Source organism: Schistocerca americana, chromosome 5 (assembly GCF_021461395.2).
Source record: "Schistocerca americana isolate TAMUIC-IGC-003095 chromosome 5, iqSchAmer2.1, whole genome shotgun sequence".
NCBI classification, from domain to species: domain Eukaryota; kingdom Metazoa; phylum Arthropoda; class Insecta; order Orthoptera; family Acrididae; genus Schistocerca; species Schistocerca americana.
The window spans coordinates 291,995,632-292,016,988 of NC_060123.1; the positions used below are offsets into that span (position 1 = coordinate 291,995,632).

At 40.9% G+C, this 21,357-nt stretch overlaps 1 protein-coding gene across 1 annotated transcript in view; it reads right to left on the bottom strand.

Annotated features, from left to right (window-relative positions):
• LOC124616320 overlaps nucleotides 1–20,170 on the bottom strand; it is a 150,173-nt gene extending 130,003 nt beyond the window's left edge. Inside the window, exon 1 of the mRNA XM_047144626.1 lies at nucleotides 19,840–20,170. Coding sequence (XP_047000582.1) covers nucleotides 19,840–20,170 — 331 coding nt within the window. The remainder of the gene's footprint in view (nucleotides 1–19,839) is intronic.
• Nucleotides 20,171–21,357: the final 1,187 nt, after the last annotated feature.

Here is a 21,357-nt window from a genome sequence, read left to right on the forward strand (position 1 = left end):
AGGTCGAGAAATTCGCATCCGATACCGTTGCAGAGTCGTCTGACTATGGTTTAGACCTACCACTCTGCTCCAAACCAGAGTACCGCGATCAACCCTGGGTACGATGCTACAAATAGACAGCTTAGCCTGCACCCCGCGTGCGTTGCTAGTTGCCTTCACCGACTCAGCCAGCCTCCGAAAGAAGCCGAGGAAGGCCTCAGAACCCAAGCGGCAGGCGTCATGTGCCACTACATGCAGCCAGTTGCACCCAGTGCGCTCGCCGGCCGCCGGCAGAGCCTGCTCCAGATCACGGATGAGATCTCCTGCCAAACATACCGAATGCCCACTTGAAGTCTTTTCCACCTTGCCTGCTATCCCCCTGAGGGGCTCCTACAACCGCCTTACATCGGAGCTCTCAATGACAAACACACTCACCCTCTGTTCTTGTTCGGACTGGGCAGGAAAATCGACCGCTGGCCCAACAGGAGAGGCATCCCGTACTGGCTCAGAGTTATCATCAACACTGAGTAGCACCTCGTACCTGTAGGGAGGCAGTCACACTGCCTGCTCCCCCTTTCGCCTTCCGCCCAGTGACACGCGAACCCTCCACTGCCTGCCACCCACTCTGAAGTGAGGACGGGCCGGTCAGACGTTGCGTATCAGATGTCGCAGCGACGTCCGGGTCACCAGGGGGTTCCAGTGGCACCTTTGGTGTCGCAGCTCTCGTCACTGGCGTCCCGACATCACCGCAACTTTGAGCATTAGCCAGAAGTTTGTCGACGGAAGCCAACGCAGCTTCCAGCTGTTTATGGACAGCAGCCAGCTATGCTTGTGTCCGCTAGCAACAAACACAGTCCACAGCTATACAGTACTGCGTATATAATAGATGGTACAAAAGGCTCTAAGCGCTATGGGACTTAACATCTGAGGTCATCAGTCCCCAAGACTTAGAACTAATTAAACCTAACTAACCTAAGGACATCACACACATCCATGCCCGAGACAGGATTCGAACCTGCGACCGTAGCCGTCGCGCGGTTCCCGACAGAAGCTCCTAGAACCGCTCGACCACAGCGGCTGGTTATAAAATACACCACTGGCCATTAAAATTGCTACACCACGAAGATGACGTGCTACAGACGCGAAATTTAACCGACAGGAAGAAGATACTGTGATATGCAAATGATTAGCTTTTCAGAGCATGCACACAAGGTTAGCGCCGGTGGCGACACCTACAACGTGCTGACATGAGGAAAGTTTCCAAACGATTTCTCATATAGACACAGCAGTTGACCGGCAGTTGACCGTGTAAGTAGGAGAAATGCGTACCATCACGTTTCCAACTTTGATTAAGGACGGATTGTAGCTTATCGCGATTGCGGTTTGTCTTATCACGACATTACAGCTCGCGTTGGTCGAGATCCAATGACTTTTAGCAGAATATGGAATCGGTGGGTTCAGGAGGGTAACACGGAACGCCGTCCTGGATCCCAACGGCCTCGTATCTCTAGCAGTCGAGATGACAGGCATCTTACCCGCATGGCTGTAACGGATCGTGCAACCACGTCTCGATCCCTGAGTCAACAGATGGGGACGTTTGCAAGACAACAACCATCTGCACGAACAGTTCAACGACGTTTGTAGCAGCATGGACTATCAGCTCGGAGACCATGGCTGCGGTTACCCTTGACGCCGCATCACAGACAGGAGCGCCTGCGATGGTGTACTCGACGACGAACCTGGGTGCAGGAATGGCAAAACGTCATTTTTTCGTATGAAACTAGGTTCTGTTTACAGCATCATGATGGTCGCATCCATGTTTGGAGACATCGCGGTGAACGCACATTGGAAGCGTGTATTCGTCATCGCCATACTGGCGTATGACCCGGTGTGATGGTATGAGGTGCCATTGGTTACACGTCTCGGTAGCCTCTTGTTCGCATTTACGGCACTTTGAACAGTGGACGTTACATTTCAGATTTGTAACGACCCGTGGCTCTACCCTTTATTCGATCCCTGCGAAACCCTACAATTCGGTAGGATAATGCACGACTCATGTTGCAGGTCCTGTACGGGCCTTTCTGGATACAGAATATGTTCGACTGCTGCCCTGGCCAGCACATTCTCCAGATCTCTCACCAACTGAACACGTCTGGTCAATGGTGGCCGAGCAACTGGCTCGTCACAATACGCCAGTCACTATTCTTGATGAACTGTGGTATCGTTTGAAGCTGCACGGGCAGCTGTTCCTGTACACGCCATCCAAGCTCTGTTTGACTCAATGCCCAGGCGTATCAAGGCCCTTATTACGGCCAGAGGTGGTTGTTCTGGGTACCGATTTCTTAGGATCTATGCACCCAAGTTGGGTGAAAATGTAATCACATGTCAGTTCTAGTATAATATATTTGTCCAATGAATACCCGTTTATCATCTAGATTTCTTCTTGGTGTAGCAATTTTAATGGCCAGTAGTGTAGATATAAGGTCTCAAATGGCACTACTGAGTTTGAAATGTGTATAAAATATACCAAAGGGGAATAAAGTAACACTAAAAATTGCTGTGCAGATTCTCACTGTACGCTGAGACCACAAGCTATTAAACAGAAATAAATGTATCTACTGCAGTTTATGTATTTAGAGACACCTGTTATTAGAAACGCTGTTTACCGAAAAGCTACTGCACGAGATAAATATTGAACCAAGAACACACTGATTTAAACTATATGCTGTCTACTAGCACAAAATTAAAACTTAGTAGCGTGACGGAGTTTCTGGCGACGGGAAAATTTACACTAGGAAGCTGCCGTATACAACGATATTCACAAGACTTACGCAAAAACAAAAACTACTATTAACTTTCTAACCACTAGTCTGCACAGTAAAATACACACGTATAGTTCACTTCTTTGCAGACGCTCGTGAAAAAAAAGTAAAGACTAAATTAATTTACTGTTTATCAGACAAGTGCTGCTGCTGCCGGTGGCACTGCTGCCCGCCGTCCTCTCGGCTCGGCGGCTGCCGCTACACCCTCCTTCCCCTTTGCTATCTTGCTCCTTATATCCTCCTTGCTTCGTCCCCATTTTCGATTTTGTTTTTCACTTATCTTGTTTCTGCTAGTGAACATTATATTCATCTTTATTTGGTTTACTGCCGTTCCTTACTTTATACTTGCTCATTTCATTCAACTGGTCCCGTACATTTTCTTCATTTTCACTGCTGAAGACAACGTCACCAGTGAATATTATCTTTTTTATCTTTTCATCTTGAATTTTAACCGTGCTCCTGAATTTCTCAGCTGTTCCATGATCACATTTACGTCTTGCACATTGGAGGTCTTTCTATATGCCTTATATCTATTTTTTCTGTATATTTCAGAGATTTTCACTACTTTGCGTTGCCAGATAGGTTTTTCTAGGTCGACAAATCTTATGAATTTGTCTGAATTCTGACTTTTCATGATTATCAACTATACCGTAGTAAAGGCGTTTCTGGTCCTTTTACATTTCATAAAGCTAAACTCGTCAGGTCCTCTTCCATTCATATTGTCAGTAATCTGAACGCATGAGCTTAGAGCTGATTGTGCTATAGTTCTCGTATTCTTCTGCTTTTGGTACCGAACACATTAAATGGAGGGTATTCTTCCAAAGTTTGATGATTCGTTCGCACCCTCATGATTTCAGTATACTAACTTATCATTTTCTTAGAGATAAAGTTAGTGAACTGCTTATAGATAGCCGGCTGTTGTGGCCGAGCGGTTATAGGAGCTTCAGTCCGGAACCGCGCTGCTACTACGGTCGCATGTTCGGATCCTGCCTCGGCCATGAATGTGTGTGATGTCCTTAAGTTAGTTAGGTTTAAGTGGTTCTAAGTCTAAAGGACTGATGACCTCAGATGTTAAGTCCAATAGTACTCAGAGCAATTTGAACCATTTGCTTGTAGATGTTGACTCAAATAATATTGGTATGTCGGAGCACCATTTTAATATTTTGACAATTCAGAGGATTCCTTTACGAGGATGCAGATTGGATGGCTGTTTTCCAAAGAGTTCCTTGCTGGGTGGGGGAGTGACCATGTATGTAAAAAACAGTATTCCATTTGAGTCGATAGATGTATCATGGCATTGCACTGAACAGATATTTAATCTTGTGCAGAGGCAGTAGAACTTAGTGAAACGAAAATTCTAATTGTTGTTGTTTATAGGTCCCCTAACTCTTATTGCAGAGCATTTCTGCTCAAGCTAGAGAGGGTTCTTGATTCACTTTGTAGGAAGTACTAGAAATTAGTTATATGTGGTGACTTCAGTATAAATTTTGTATATGATGGTGCGAGAAAAAGGATGTTGGTAGATCTCCTAAATTCATATTATCTGATGTAGACTGTTTTTTTCCAACTAAGGTGTACGGGAACAGTAGCACAGCCATAGAAAATATTATGATTCATTCTTCATTACTAGATGGGCATTCTGTTAGTAAAAGGGTGAACGGCCTTTCAGACCATGAGGCACAAATTTTAACACTAAAACGCTTATGTATTCAAACAAATGTCACATATAATTACAAATTATGTAGGAAAGTTAATCCAGCAGCAATAGAGAGTTATTTAAACCTGGTCAAGGAACAAGACTGGCAGGATGTTTATAGTGCCGTTAACATAAATGATAAATAAAATGCTTTCCTTAACACATTTCTCTTGCTTTTTGAGAGTTGCTTTCCATTAGAACGCTCTAAATGGGATACTAGCAGTAATAGGCATCCCAGGTCGCTGACTAGTGGACTAAGGATATCAAGTAGAACAAAGTGGGATTTATATCAAAATGTTAGAAGTAGTCACAATCAAGCTACAGTAGCCCATTACAAACAGTATTGTAAGGTGCTTAAAAGTGTTATTAGCAAGGCAAAGAGTATGTAGTACACAAATATAATAGCTAATTCACAGTATAAAATTAAAACCATATGGTCAGTTATGAAGGCAGTGCCTGGTCAGCAGCACAATGTCGACGATGTCAAATAAGTTCGCAGTCAAAATATTTCTCTTACTGATAAATCAGATATATGTACAGTATTTAACTATCACTTTCTGAGCATTTCTGGTGAATTAAATAAACGTTTAGTTTCTAGTGAAAGAATGGTGGACTGGTAACATAAAAAAGAGGAGTTTCCTCGCAGAGTCAATGAGGGAAGGAATATGACTAGAAGATGATAGTAAATACGTTAAGAAATCACGGAATAACTTATATGGTAGTAAAGAGAGCCACAGCAGGCAAAGTCTGTTGGTAAATTTTGAGACAAATATATCCAACAAATCACTGAATATGTGAGAATAGCTCTGAGATGAAGAAGTTCGCACAGGAATGGATGTCTTGGCTGACTCCATAAAACCTGTCAGAAAACTGACGTCGAAAATCAATCAGAAAAGCTCTTTGTTCTCCACACGATTTCTGTTCATTCATTTCTTTCCTGAAAAGTGTTAATATTGCAGGAAATGTATTCCTATTTGAGGATGGTGGATGTATGTAAAACTGACGTCGAAAATCAATCAGAAAAGCTCTTTGTTCTCCACACGATTTCTGTTCATTCATTTCTTTCCTGAAAAGTGTTAATATTACAGGAAATGTATTCCTATTTGAGGATGGTGGATGTATGTATTACGTGGCAGCTATAACGCAACGTATTTCATGATATTATACGCTCATTCCCTTGGTTAGTGTAGTCCCACTCTTGCGCTGCATCATAACTGCAGACTATATTCAGAACTAACTGTGACTGCCCAGTTAACTGCTTCTTCTCTTCGCTTTCTTTATTGCAGTGCAGATCTTGTTATTTTTCCGGCGTCATGATCGAACACACCTTGATGGAGCTGTGAGGCGAATAAATGTGGGGTTAGGGATGGCTCTGAGGGCAGCCAAATTTGCTCATGTTTCTCTGCTGCCTGTCGGGACTATCAACATATGGGGTTTCACTAGGCATAACCTACACGTAAACAGGACTGGGAAGGGAAGATTGGTACAGTTGATTCATGAAAGTATAGGGGGTGGATCTCGGGCCACACATAGTCAAACACCTGTTGTCATAGATAGGAAAAGTAGATCTTTTTTGCGATAAATCCAGACAACAGGTTCCCCTGCCTAAAGACTATCTCCAGCAGTTTAAAAATACTGAAATAATCACTCACAAGACAGATTTTAACACTTCAAATATCAGACATACCAAATGTCACAAAGAAAAACAATCCATCGGAAAGAATAACATGGGGCATTTCACAGACTTAACAATCCTCCATCAAAACCTGCAATCGATAAAAAATAAAATACAACTATTAGAAGATGAGCTCCAATCTTTGAACTGCACAGTAGTTTGTATTATTGAGCACTGGTGTAGAGACACAGAAATCAAACATATAGTACAATCATTGTATGAAAGGGCACACTTTTACTGCAGAACTACTTTAAGGGGTGGAGGATCATGCATTTATATCAGAAAAGGAACACAGATTAAATGAAGACATGACCTCACTACAGTAAGTGAAGACAAACACTTTGAAATATCAGCTATTGAATTAACAGCGCTTGATATCACAAGAAATTTATCGTTTTGTGTGTGTATAGATCTCCCAGTGGTAGGGTGGACACTTTTCAATAAATTAACAGAAATTCTAGATATAGTCTCAAGTACAAAGGTCAACTTAATTCTCTGTGGGGACATTGATATCAACACTAATATCATGAATGAATCCAGCAGCACCTTCATAAACATCCTTCAAAGTTTTGGCATCTCCCTATTGGTCAATAGTGCAACAAGCGTTAGTAGAATGACTGCAACAGTAATTGACCATGTGGCCACAAATATGGACAGGGAAAAATTTGATGTAGCTGTAAAAGATCTCGGACTATCAGACCATATCTGTCAAATAACAACAATAAAATCAGGCATCGAATCATTCCCTAAACTACAAGCCTACAAACGAAATCAATCAGAAATCAAAATAACAGATTTTACAAAGGAACTAGAGAAACGAAGCTTGGATGAAGTGTATAAGGAAACCAATGTGAATAAGAAATTCGCTAAATTCACCACATTGTTTAAATTGAACTTTGAAAAGACATTTCCAAAAGTATGCATGTCTGTATCGACTTCTCACAAAAATAGATGGATAACCGCAGGTATTAAGAAGTCCTCCCTAACATTTGAACACCTGAGTTCCATGAAAAAGATTCGCAATGATCCAGAATTCTTAAATTTCTATCACAGTTACAAAAAGATCTATGGGAAGGTACTAATTGCTGCAAAGAAGTCATTTCATGAAAAAATAAAAAATAATGCAGAGATAAAAGCAAAGCCATCTGGGATGTTATAAAAAATGTCACAGGAAGAGGCAGACAAATGCAGAATAACATACTGCTAAGGGAGGGGCATAATGTTATAAATGATCCACAACACATAGCAAACTATGTAAATGAGCATTTTTCAAGTAGTGCAGAGATTTTACAGCAAGAATTCACCAAACCAAATATAATACCTGTAAATAATGTTGCACTAAATACAATGATGTTACTTCTGACTAAACTAAAAAATAAAAAGTTGTATACAATGATGTTACTTCTGACTAAACTAAAAAATAAAAAGTTGTTGTTGTCGTGATCTTCAGTCCTGAGGCTCGTTTGATGCAGCTCTCCATGCTACTCTATCCTGTGCAAGCTTCTTCATCTCCCAGTACCTACTTCAACCTACATCCTACTGAATCTGCTTAGTGTATTCTTCTCTTGGTCTCCCCCTACCATTTGTACCCTCCACGCTGCCCTCCAATACTAAATTGGTGATCCCTTGATGCCTCAGAACATGTCCTATCAACCGATCCCTTCTTCTGGTCAAGTTGTGCCACAAACTTCTCTTCTCCCCAAGCCTATTCAATACTTCCTCATTAATTATGTGATCTACCCACCTAATCTTCAGCATTATTCTGTAGCACCACATTTCGAAAGCTTCCATTCTCTTCTTGTCCAAACTATTTACCGTCCATGTTTCACTTCCATACATGGCTACACTCCATACAAATACTTTCAGAAATGACTTCCTGACACTTAAATCTATACTCGATGTTAACAAATTTCTCTTCTTCAGAAACGCTTTCCTTGCCATTGCCAGTCTACATTTTATATCCTCTCTACTTCGACCATCATCAGTTATTTTGCTCCCCAAATAGCAAAACTCCTTTACTACTTTAAGTGTCTCATTTCCTAATCTAATACCCTCAGCATCACCCGACTTAATTTGACTACATTCCATTATCCTCGTTTTGCTTTTGTTGATGTTCATCTTATATCCTCCTTTCAAGACACCATCCATTCCGTTCAACTGCTCTTCCAAGTCTTTTGCTGTCTCTGACAGAATTACAATGACATCGGCGAACCTGAGAGTTTTTACTTCTTCTCCATGGATTTTAATACCTACTCCGTATGTTTCTTTTGTTTCTTTCACTGCTTGCTCAATATACAGATTGAATAACATCGGGGAGAGACTACAACACTGTCTTACTCCCTTCCCAACCACTGCTTTCCTTTCATGTCCCTCGACTCCTATAACTGCCATCTGGTTTCTATACAAATTGTAAATAACCTTTCGCTCCCTGTATTTTACCTCTGCCACCTTTAGAATTAGAAAGAGAGTATTCCAGTCAACATTGTCAAAAGCTTTCACTAAATCTACAAATGCTAGAAACTTTGGTTTGCCTTTCCTTAATCTTTCTTCTAAGATAAGTCGTAAGGTCAGTATTGCCTCACGTGTTCCAGTATTTCTACGGAATCCAAACTGATCTTCCCCGAGGTCGGCGTCTACCAGTTTTTCCATTCGTCTGTAAAGAATTCGTGTTAGTATTTTGCAGCTGTGGCTTATTAAACTGATTGTTCGGTAATTTTCACATCTGTCAACACCTGCTTTCTTTGGGATTGGAATTATTATATTCTTCTTGAAGTCTGAGGGTATTTCGCCTGTTTTATACATCTTGCTCACCAGATGGTAGAGTTTTGTCAGGACTGGCTCTCCCAAGGCCGTCAGTAGTTCCAATGGAATGTTGTCTACTCCAGGGGCCTTGTTTCGACTCAGGTCTTTCAAAGCTCTGTCAAACTCTTCACGCAGTATCGTATCTCCCATTTCATCTTCATCTACATCCTCTTCCATTTCCATAATATTGTCCTCAAGTACATCGCCCTTGTATAGACCCTCTATATACTCCTTCCACCTTTCTGCTTTCCCTTCTTTTCTTAGAACTGGGTTTCCAGCTGAGCTCTTGATGTTCATACAAGTGGTTCTCTTATCTCCAAATGTCTCTTTAATTTTCCTGTAGGGAGTATCTATCTTACCCCTAGTGAGATAAGCCTCTACATCCTTACATTTGTCCTCTGGCCATCCCTGCTTAGCCATTTTGCACTTCCTGTCGATCTCATTTTTGAGACGTTTGTATTCCTTTTTGCCTGCTTCATTTACTGCATTTTCATATTTTCTCCTTTCATCAATTAAATTCAATATTTCTTCTGTTACCCAAGGATTTCTACTAGCCCTCGTCTTTTTACCTCCTTGATCCTCTGCTGCCTTCACTACTTCATCCCTCAAAGCTACCCATTCTTCTTCTACTGTATTTCTTTCCCCCATTCCTGTCAATTGTTCCCTTATGCTCTCCCTGAAACTCTGTACAACCTCTGGTTCTTTCAGTTTATCCAGGTCCCATCTCCTTAAATTCCCACCTTTTTGCAGTTTCTTCAGTTTTAATCTACAGTTCATAACCAATAGATTGTGGTCAGAGTCCACATCTGCCCCTGGAAATGTCTTACAATTTAAAACCTGGTTCCTAAATCTCTGTCTTACCATTATATAATCTATCTGATACCTTTTAGTATCTCCAAGGTTCTTCCATGTATACAACCTTCTATCATGATTCTTAAACCAAGTGTTAGCTATGATTAAGTTGTGCTCTGGGCAAAATTCTACCAGGCGGCTTCCTCTTTCATTTCTTAGCCCCAATCCATATTCACCTACTACGTTTCCTTCTCTCCCTTTTCGTACACTCGAATTCCAGTCATCCATGACTATTAAATTTTCGTCTCCCTTCACTATCTGAATAATTTCTTTCATTTCATCATAAATTTCTTCAATTTCTTCGGCATCTACAGAGCTAGTTGGCATATAAACTTGTACTACTGTAGTAGGTGTGGGCTTCGTATCTATTTTGGCCACAATAATGCGTTCACGATGCTGTTTGTAGTAGCTTACCCGCATTCCTATTTTCCTATTCATTATTAAACCTACTCCTGCATTACCCCTATTTGACTTTGTGTTTATAACCCTGTAGTCACCAGACCAGAAGTCTTGTTCCTCCTGCCACCGAACTTCACTAATTCCCACTATATCTAACTTTAACCTATCCATTTCCCTTTTTAAATTTTCTAACCTACCTGCCCGATTAAGGGATCTGACATTCCACGCTCCGATCCGTAGAATGCCAGTTTTCTTTCTCCTGATAATGACATCCTCTTGAGTAGTCCCCGCCCGGAGATCCGAATGGGGGACTATTTTACCTCCGGAATATTTTACCCAAGAGGACGCCATCATCATTTAATCATACAGTAAAGCTGCATGCCCTCGGGAAAAATTACGGCCGTAGTTTCCCCTTGCTTTCAGCCATTCGCAGTACCAGCACAGCAAGGCCGTTTCGGTTATTGTTACAAGGCCATATCAGTCAATCATCCAGACTGTTGCCCTTGCAACTACTGAAAAGGCTGCTGCCCCTCTTCAGGAACCACACGTTTGTCTGGCCTCTCAGCAGATACCCCTCCGTTGTGGTTGTACCTACTGTACGGCTATCTGTATCTCTGAGGCACGCAAGCCTCCCCACCAACGGCAAGGTCCATGGTACAGGGGGGGGAGTAAAAAGTTAGTAGGCTTAAATGAAGTACCAATGTTTGTAGGCCTACTGAAACAATGCATAGGGATTATACAAGACCCCTTAACAAATGTAATAAATGAATCCTTTACATCAGGGACATTTCCAGAGAAGTTAAAAAAGGCAAGTGTTGTAACTTTGCTTAAGAAAGGTAATCCAGAAGACATAGAAAATTGCCAGCCCATTTCCTTGCTGTCAGCATTCTTAAAAAGAATAGAAGCAATTATGAAAGGCAGGATAATGAATTACCTGATAAATACAATCTTTTAAGCAAATCACAGTTTGGTTTCCAAAGTGGCAAAAATATGGAGTCAGTCATAGTAGAATTCACAAAAGTTGTACTTGATGCTCTTGATAAAGATGAGTGTGCCACAGGCATATTTTTGGATCTTTCTAAGGTGTTGATACAGTCGACCACAAGGTTCTATTAAATAAATTAGAAGCATTAGGAATGAGCTAGGTAGCTAATGACTAGTTTCGATCATACATAGCAGATAGGGTACAAAGAGTAGAGATAGCACATACTTCAAATATATCTACATATTTAGTAAAATACTTATCAGAACGAAAATACATTAATATAGGGGTTCTGCAAGGTAACATATTAGGACCAATACTATTCCTGATATACATCAATGAATTTCCCAGTAGTGTTACTCATGGTGAAAAAATTCTCTTCGCTGATGACAGCAATATTATAATCACTGAGAAAACAAGAGAACTCCTTGCGAGAAAGCAAATGAAACTCTCAAGGAAGTTTATGACTGGTCAATAAGCAACAAAGTGACAATGAACATAAAGAAAACTAATGTCATCCATTTAAGTTTGAAGAGGAAAAATGACAGTGTTAAATTAAATGTAGATGGTACCTTATAGACTGTGTAACAAATGCAAAACTTCTAGGAATGAATATTGATCCTCAGTTGAAGTAATGTGAACACACAGAGATACTTGTCAACAGAATGTCATCAGCATGTTATGCTCTTAGAATCCTATCACCAGTGTATAACATGCAGTGTCTTTTAGTTACATATTATTCATATGTACACTCAGTTCTTAGCTATGGCATTCTTTTTTAGGGAAAAACGCACAAAATATGAACACAACTTTCAAACTCCAGAAAAGAGCCATAAGGATAATAACCAAAAATACTAATCGAACTCATTGTAAAGATCTGTTCCAAACACGTGGGATTTCAACTGCTCCATGTGAATACATTTACCAGTCTGTTGTATACATCAAAAATAACATTGACAACTACTGCACAAGCAGCTCTGTCCATGACCATGCAACAAGAGATAGACTCAACTTACTTTTTCCAAGAAAAAATAATCATAAAACTCAAAACAGCATTTTCTACCAAGGAATAAAACTGTACATTAAATTACCCAAAGTGATTAAAGAAATTGCAAACATACACTTATTTAAAAAGTACCTGTTATGCAATACATTTTATACATTGAAGGATTACTTAGATAAAGCGGAGTACTGATTTGATAAAAAATGTTTTACAGATAAATAATAATAATAATGATTATAAAACATCCATCATTTCACATATCACCTTCACTTTATGTTTTTTCCTTCTTTTTTCCTTTCTAGAAATACTTACCCACAAGCTATGCGTAGCTCAGTACTAACACCTCTTCCTCTTTCTGAACTCAACATCTCACTCATTATGGACTCAGTTTTTCAGGATAGGAAATGGAAAGTTGCGGTGAAGAAAATGGCCGAGAGATCATCTGTGTGTGTGTGTGTGTGTGTGTGTGTGTAGTGAGTGAAGTGTTATTAAATAATGTGTGTATAGTGTGTGCAGTGACTGATAGTGAGATATGAGTGAACAGTGTGACATTGCATTATTTAATAAGTTATTTGTAAACAAAGTATTGTATACCAGGAGTAAATCTAATGATTGTCTCTAACTAGAAGTGTATATATATATATATATATATATATATATATATATATATATATACGAATTAGCTTATTTTAAATTGGTCTAAACTTGTAAATACTCTGACATGTCCTGTATCCTTGTAAAAAGAGATCTATGAATGAATAAAGCTACTACAACTATTACTACTACTACTAGAACTGAAGGCTTTCAAGGTGGCTGGACCAGCGTAGAAGTTCAGCGCAGGTAATCAAAAGCGAAATTCGCTTTACGAACACCCACACTCTGAGTGGTACAGAAAGCCAGTTCTGCCAAACAACAGTACTGTTCGAGACATGGAGAAGAATCTTTTTGGATAAGATAAAAACCTAAGCCAAGTGCAGCGTTTCGGGACGCTGCAGAAGGAGAACCGCCATTTACCCCGGCAGCCAAGCCATGGTAAGACATTTATTTCAAATTCCTGTAACAGGCTTTATGACTGGTTCAAAATATTTATATATTTAGAAAGTTATTAGTGGACGGAACTCTTAATATCTGCTACTATTGCCAGGTAAAATTCTGCTCTTTCAGAAAGATCAAAGTTTCAGATGCCAACGAGTGAAGAGTAAACACTTGCTGCCAGGCGAGGCCTTGTGTTGTATGGAACGTGTCTCCATTTTAGAGCTGCATACAGAGGCCAAACTAGGCTCAGAATCTCCAGCCATTTCTGCTGCGACTCCCACCTTCACACTGTATGAGCGTGGTAAGACTGCTTCGGCGTTGCAGTCATCGATTTGGTACGGATGTGAAGTTAGTTTACTTCCGTAAGGAGGTAATTGAGTAGTTTTAACGTTTTGCAGCTAGCTAGTTGCTTTCCATCGTGCACTTTACTTTTTACTTTTTTCTTGTTCTTTCTCCAATCCGCTAACCACACTTACAGTCATTGGCCATATTCACAAATTATGCTGCTTATTATGCTTTTATCACACTCATAAATCTGTGCCGAAAATATATTTCACAAATGTAAACCCTTATCCAATTACCAAATGTTCATTTGCTTATCTCAGTGAGTAATTCATGCGTTGACGCGTTACAGTAATAAACCTGATAGTTATAGTGACCAGCTGTTTCTGTTATAGATAGATGATGCCCTCTGTTTAATATATCCGTACGTGGTGTGGTACCCATATTTCCATGCTTGATTGGGCAACTGTCAGGAAAGAATCGCTGTCGGCGTAAGAGCTACCTCGCCTTGAACAGTGTGGGGCTGCGATGAAGTAGAGTCGTAGATAGCGAGAATATGTTCATTCAGTATTTGAGAATGAAAGCACTTAGTAACTTGCAACAAACTTTACACGTAATTTCTAACCTTCACGAGACTTTGTCTTGCTGACAACGTACACGAAACGATGGAAGGAAAAAAGCTTATTGCTTAACACATTTTCGTTGTTTACGAAGTAAAATTGTCACATCAGACATTACGATATAATTTAATACTTCGTAACTATTAACTCTCTTAGTAACACAATTTACAGACAAAATAGCCAAATACCACAGAGTGTATCTGCAAAAATATATGATTATGTGACACATAGTTCAGGAAATATAACATTATAAACACTGAGACGCGTAAAAAATTGCGGCGTCATGCATGACGTTTTAATCTATTACTTCTTTACTACTAACTTTATTCTCAACACAGTATCCACATATACCACTGGATGTACCTGAAAAAGTATATCATTTTATGACACATAGTTCAACAGATATGACATTATAAGCAACGAACTGTGTGAAAACAAAACCACATGGCGAAATTCACTAGAGATACCGGTGAAGTAAGTGCAAAAATGTGAGTGAAATATGTTAAATATGTTTGAAACACATGTGAGAAGACCGTCTGCGGGCAAAGCCGTGGATAAAACGCTACTTATAAACACCTAGATTGGTTTCAAACAAACTTGGTATGCATATTACTTACTGCTACTAATACTGCTAGGGTAAGAACCAGACTTCTATTGGTAGGGGGGTGATAATTTGGTGAGAAGGGGGAAAAGGAGATGGACAGACAGCGAGGGTGGATTAAGAGATGGACACAGATAGGGAGTGGAGGAGATGGCCACAGTGAGGGGTAGGGAGAAACAGAGAATAGGAAGAAGAGAAGATGGACAGAGAACGAAATGAGGAGGAGACAGACAGAGGTAGGGGACATAGAAGACAGACAGAGAGAGGAGGAGGAAGAGGTGAACAGAGAGAAAGGGAGGAATAGATGGACAGTGAGAGGGGGAGGAGGTGATGGACAGACAAAGCAAGAGAGGAGAAGATGGACAGAGAGAGGAGAAGGCAGAAATAGAGGGGGAGGAGGAAACGGAGAGAGAAAGGAAAGAGGAGGAGGGAGAGGGAGAGGGAGGAAGAAATATACAGGGAGAGGCGGAGAAGGAAGACGACAGAGGAAGGAGTTGGACTTAGAGCGGTGAGGAGGAGATAGAGGGGGGATGAAGAGATAGACAGAGGGTGAAGCAGCACATGGCAAGAGAGAGGGAGATGAGTTGATGTTGATGTGTTGAGAGAGGGATAAGAGCAGATGGACAGAGAGAGGGGCAGCAGAAGATGCACAGATAGGGTAGAGGGAGGAGGCAGAATGAGATGGACAGAGCGAGGGAAAAGAGATGGGCAGAGAGAGCAGGTAGGAGGAGAAGCACTAACAGAATATTGGAACAAATACATGCTCGGCAAATGTCGGGTACTTAGATAGTTCACTTCTTTAGTGCAGCAGTTATGCTCTGTGACAGGCCCTAAAGCGTTTGATTTGCACCACAAATTGTATGCTGCATGCAGTCGGTTGTGATAATGATATATGATCCTCTGTTAGATGTTTGAAAAATGATAAAAAGTCATCTGTCTGACAGAGTGCAGTGGACAACAAAACTGAATCGCCTTTCCAAAACGAGCGATATGGTGCAGTGGTTAGCACACTGGACTCCCATTCCGGAGGACGACGGTTTAAATCCATGTCCAAGCATCGTGACTTAGGATTTCCGCGATACCCCTCAACCGCTCCAGACAAATGCTGGGATGGTACCTTTTAAAGGGCACAACTGATTTCCTTCCCCACTGTTGAAACAATCCAAGCTTGTGCTCCGTCTCTAACGATCTCGCTGTCGACAGGACGTTAAACCCTAGTCTTTCTTTCCTTCTTTTTTGAGTTTTTAAATACTTCTCTGAACAGAAATAAATTTGTGCTCAAGTTGGGGAGGGACTTAGCTAGATTTGGTACAAGATGACTCCAGCCGAAAAAGTGTGCGATCGTACATTGCTTCGTTCTAAAATCAGTGCAGCGCCTGCATCTGCAGTGTCATTTCACGCACTAATGCAGACATTGACACAAAGTATTTTGACACGACACGATATTCAGACAAGAGGCTTAATCATGCCATAAAGCACCACAGACAACTTAGATGTACAAATTCAGTCTATTTAAATACTTTCACGAGTTTCAGAACAGCTCAGTCGTGCTGCCACGTTTTCTCTATAACGCTACGGCATTTTGCTACAAATGTCGGTCACGGCAGTATACCTACTACTCGGCGATTGCAGCCTTCACACAGCTGCATCTATTAGGGTAACGGTATTCCGTGCCAACTCAGCTCTTACACCAAAAACAACCCTTTCATTTAATAACACAACTAAATTATCTGATTTTAACATATTAAAGTAAATTGTACCTTTCACTTTAGCCTGAAGCGGACATCCAAATTGCACGTCGTGAAGAAAAAGCTAGAACTCGGTGGTGACGGAGAAGCTGAAAAATGGAGCACGAAGCACTACACAAAGTCAATGAGGTGTAACGCCTTTCGGTACTAAAGAAAGTCTCCTGGTGTATGATATTTGTAGATTTTGAATCATCGAGCCAGTACGTGTGACCTGGAGACTTTCTGATAATTTTCGACAGTTTACAGTACCTGTCGTCGTTACACAATTCAGTGATTGTTTGGTAAAATTTTCTTGGTACGACTGATTTATTGAGTCACCGGTACAGAAACCCCTTTGGAGGACAATACTAGTCCATTTTGAAAACTTTGCATAGTTAGATACAATCATGAAAAGGGCGAAGAATTTCTAAGATTTATTCACATCAGTTGCTCTACTCACTACAACCATGTTTAAATGGGTGCTAAGCGATATCACCAAAATATTAGAACTCAATACTAAGCAAATACCATCCACTACACAGACTATGCTAGAGTGCTCGATTACTGCATACAAGATATTTGGTTCTCATACGTAGCGTTATACAGATACTTTTTTTTAATACCATTTTGGTTCAGTAGTAAGAGCAAGGAAGACGACTTAAATGCCTTATTGTCTCACTTGCTTTGCTCCTATTCAAAGCGGTAAAGTTAATTCTTTGAAGCAATTCACTCACTTAATTGCGACAGGAAACAAGACATGTAGTTGAAAGACAATTGAAATACTTCATGAATTTTACCGAAAGAGAAAGAATGCATCCTCTATGGAAGACCTGCCGAATGTGAGACAAAATTCTTGGACTATCTAGTTATCGAGACATATGATTTTGATTTATTAACCGTACTTAACCAGATTGGTTAAAAACCTTCGGTAGATCATAGAAGTAGCGCACAGTGATGTTTGTACTGCATGGACGTAAGACGCTGGTCTCAGAGCATGTAACTTCGGCGTGTCTAAAGGTTCCTGTCATCTGCATGGTTCGCCATCTTAGGCAAAAACATTTCTATCGGTCTGTACGTGATAAAGAATCATTTTGAACTTTGTATCGACATGCGACGTAAAAAGGCTGATGTGGGAGCATGAGATTTCGTGACAGCCATATTGTGATTAGGCAAGAAACGAAATATTATATCTTTGGCCAGGACTATCAGACAGTTGCAATTCGACGTCCAGATAGCATAGAAATCAATGGTCGCGCATATCAATTATTGATCGCAATTTCTCTTTGAAGTTATAAACTTAAAGACAAATGGAAATAATTTTACTTCCATAAGCATTAAAATGTTTTAAAAAGCGCCGAAAAATTACTCATTTAGCAAAAAAAAAAAAAAAAAGAAAAAAGAAAAAAGAAAAAGAAAGGAAGGAAGAAAGAAAGAATAAGTACTGGAAATCAACGTATATCATTTATAACGAACTACTAGTGTAAATCACGAACATAAAGAATGCTAGGTTATGAGAAGTTCACTTGCATTCTGTCTGAGTTACGTAATATGATAACGTATCCTGGATATCAACGAAGGAGTAAGATGTCAGGCTGCGCACTGTTTAGGATAACTTAACCAGGACAACGAATGCTGTAGAAACGTGGATGTTGGTGCTAGAAAAGCATAAATTGGTGAAGCAGCAGCTCTGATCAGCGGTAAATGTTGCAGAGACGAATTGCAGATCAGCTATAGACGAGAAATGCCATCGTATCTGATGTCCATAGGCGGATTCGTGCTGCCAGAGGCATTTCGTTCTAATGAATGGCTGCAACACCTGGAAATCTGTTCATTGTCCTTTACAGATTCTTCACGTCCGAATACACAGGGAAGAGTAATTCATCCTGACTACGTAATCTACTCATTTTCTGCTTAGAAAACAAAATTTACTCTGCGTCTTAACATGATGCAGGCCTTCTGATCTATGGCACATTGTCAGTTTCATTTCTGGCTCAGTCAGCCGTGCTAGGCTGGACTACCACCGTCCAGTCCCTCTCGTTCCTGTAGAATCGTAAGCGATCACGCATAAATGTAACTGGGTCAGTGATCAATAGCTCTGCACATTACTCAACTGTGTTTATAATCCCATAGACGGGGCGCGTATTAATTAACATTGCTGTAAGTATAGAAGCGATATTCGAAGTATGTGTTTTGTCTTTTCACTTAGGATCTTTTTAATATGCAGGGTGATTCAGCTATCATTACCGATGTCGTTTCATTCAATCCGGACTGTTATGCCTGGTCTTCAAAAATCAAACTGAGATTTTCACATTCTCCCGCTCGCAACGCCCGAACTATGAGTCCTGCAGGAAAAAAATTAACATGACCTTTTTGTAGGAAATTTAATGTTAAATTTTGCACTGGGGTATGTTTCCGCTGCAGGCCACGGTTTTCGAGTTATTCTACAAAAACGTACAAAAATGACATTCAAACGCCCTTCCACCCCATACTCCTCCCTCACCAATCATGGTTTCTAGTACTTTGTTCGCGGCACTCCTTCCTACCACTGTACAAAAGTTTCACACTACACGAGTTGTTCCCGATATTCGACCGTTTTTTGTCTCTATTGATTGAGCTAGTACGCCACCAGCATAGTCGGCTACTTCGTTAACATTGGTAATTTAAACGTGCCGGTGAGTATACTGAAATAGAAACGACTTTAGTAAACTTTTCGCTAAAGCTAATTATGTTGGTAACTCGACCCAAATTAAACCCTTACAAGCATAGTAGTTTCGTAGTCAAAAGGCCTGACGAATTGTTTATTTTACGCTGTTAAAATATACAAAATTCTTAGGCAAAATTTTAAGAAACGTCAGTACTTGTAAGTACTTTACTAAGTCCGGGGCGTAATTAGACCAGTCAATGGAGACCAAAACATGTCGAATATGGGGAACACTTCATGTAGTTGCAAATTTTTGTAAAATGGTAGGACGGAGTGCCATGAACAACGTACTAGGAATCCTGACTTATTGTTGGGGGGGGGAGGGGGGAAGGAGGGGTAGGGGGCGTGGTTAGTGTGGGAGTGGGGGCGCTTTTTGAAGGTCACTTTCGTATGTTTTTCTCGAATAAATCGAAAACTACAATCTGTAGTGCAAACATACGTCTGTACAAAAGTTAGCTACATTAATTTCCTATCAGACAGGCCTGTTCATTTTCTTTCTGTAGAACGAACAGTTTTGTACTGAGTCGGCAGTTTCCCACCGAACTTACCGGAGACGACTTACAACATACGCAGCACTTGCGCAACACAAAGGATGTCCCTTCACGTGCAAATGTCTGCGCACCGAGCAATTTATGTGGACACCTAGATAGCGAGAGCACGTACCTGTGTCGGGCGGACCTGGGGCCACTCGAGCCAGCTGCAGATTTGTGACTGGCAGAGCCCCTGAGCGGGCGGCCGCGAAGGAGGCAGCTGCCCACAGCAGGTGTCCAAGGACGACTGGCTGCCGACTGCCGTACAGCGGGTTCCCCACGGCGGGTTCCCCACGGCGGGCTCGCCGACCGCAGAGGCTGTCGGGCCACTTCTGACGCAACAGTCGCACTTCGCTCGCCCATTTCTTCGCGGCGAAGTAGGGGAGCTTAAACGCGTCGCCGAAACTGTGATCGTTAGGGATGAAACACCAGCGCAGCTGCAAAACGATTAGTAAGGGAATCATTCGCGTCTTATCGAAGAGGTGTGCGGACATTTGCCACGCCGGACATTTGCCACGGTTTTACCTGCTCCGAAGGGTTGGGTCGCTTGTCTCCCCCTCCTCCTCCTCATCGCTGTCGCGCAGTAAAGGTACTTACTGAGCCTTTCCATTGTTTCAATTAACATAGAACCAGAATTTGGATTTTCCGCCACATTTCTAGAGAAACTTTCGTTGTGGAAACTATTAAATGCATCTCGCATTGAAATCCGCTCCAAATTTCGAACCTCAGTAAAACTTCGCCAATCTTGGAGATTTTGCGATCGTCTAAATTATGCGTGCCTTTTTCGGTGCTCCTGCAGCAGCTTTCTGTCGTGTTTTGTGTACGATAAGGGATCAGTTCCGTCTCTTATTAATTTATTGGGTATGAATCTCTCGAGTGCTGTTGATACTATTTCTTTGAACCGAAGCCACATATGGTCTTCACTTACATAGTTTGGAAGTATTGGAGACTGTCTCTTAGAAAGACGGCAAACGAATTTTTAGCTGCTTTTATAAATAGATATATTTCACGTTTAGTTCTGGTGAATTTCTTTGTTATGGAATTGAGCTTCGCTACGACAGTGTGTTCGATAATCCCTGTATCCGTCGTGACGCTCAGGAATATTTGTGGCTAAGAGGTCAATTGTGTTTTCCTAACCACTTACAATTTGAGTGGGTTCGTGAACTAATTGTTCAAAATAATTTTAAGAAAAACATTTAGGACAATTACGGAAGTTGTTTTCTATCTACAGTAGGGTCAGAAGATGTATTTATGTTAACATACTGAAGGTAGATTGAAGTCTCTGCCAACTATAATTGTATGAGTAGCGTACCTATTTGTGATGAGACTCAATTTTTCTTTAAACTGTTCAGCAACTGTTTGATCTGAGTCCAGGGGTCGGTAAAAGGAACCGGTTATTAATGTAGTCCGGTTGTCGAATATAACCTCTGCCCATACTATGTCACAGGAACTATCTGCTTCAATGTCACTTATGAGCTGAATCACACTACATTATTTTTCCTTGAGTTGTGCTTCTTGTTTCTGTTGTAGTGCAGATCATTACTATTACGCCTTTTCCCTCCAAAACCTAGAATGCTTTCTCTATGACCCTGTAAATGCCAGAGCTAAACAATGTAGAATAACAACGTACGTTACAAGCATAGCATTCTGT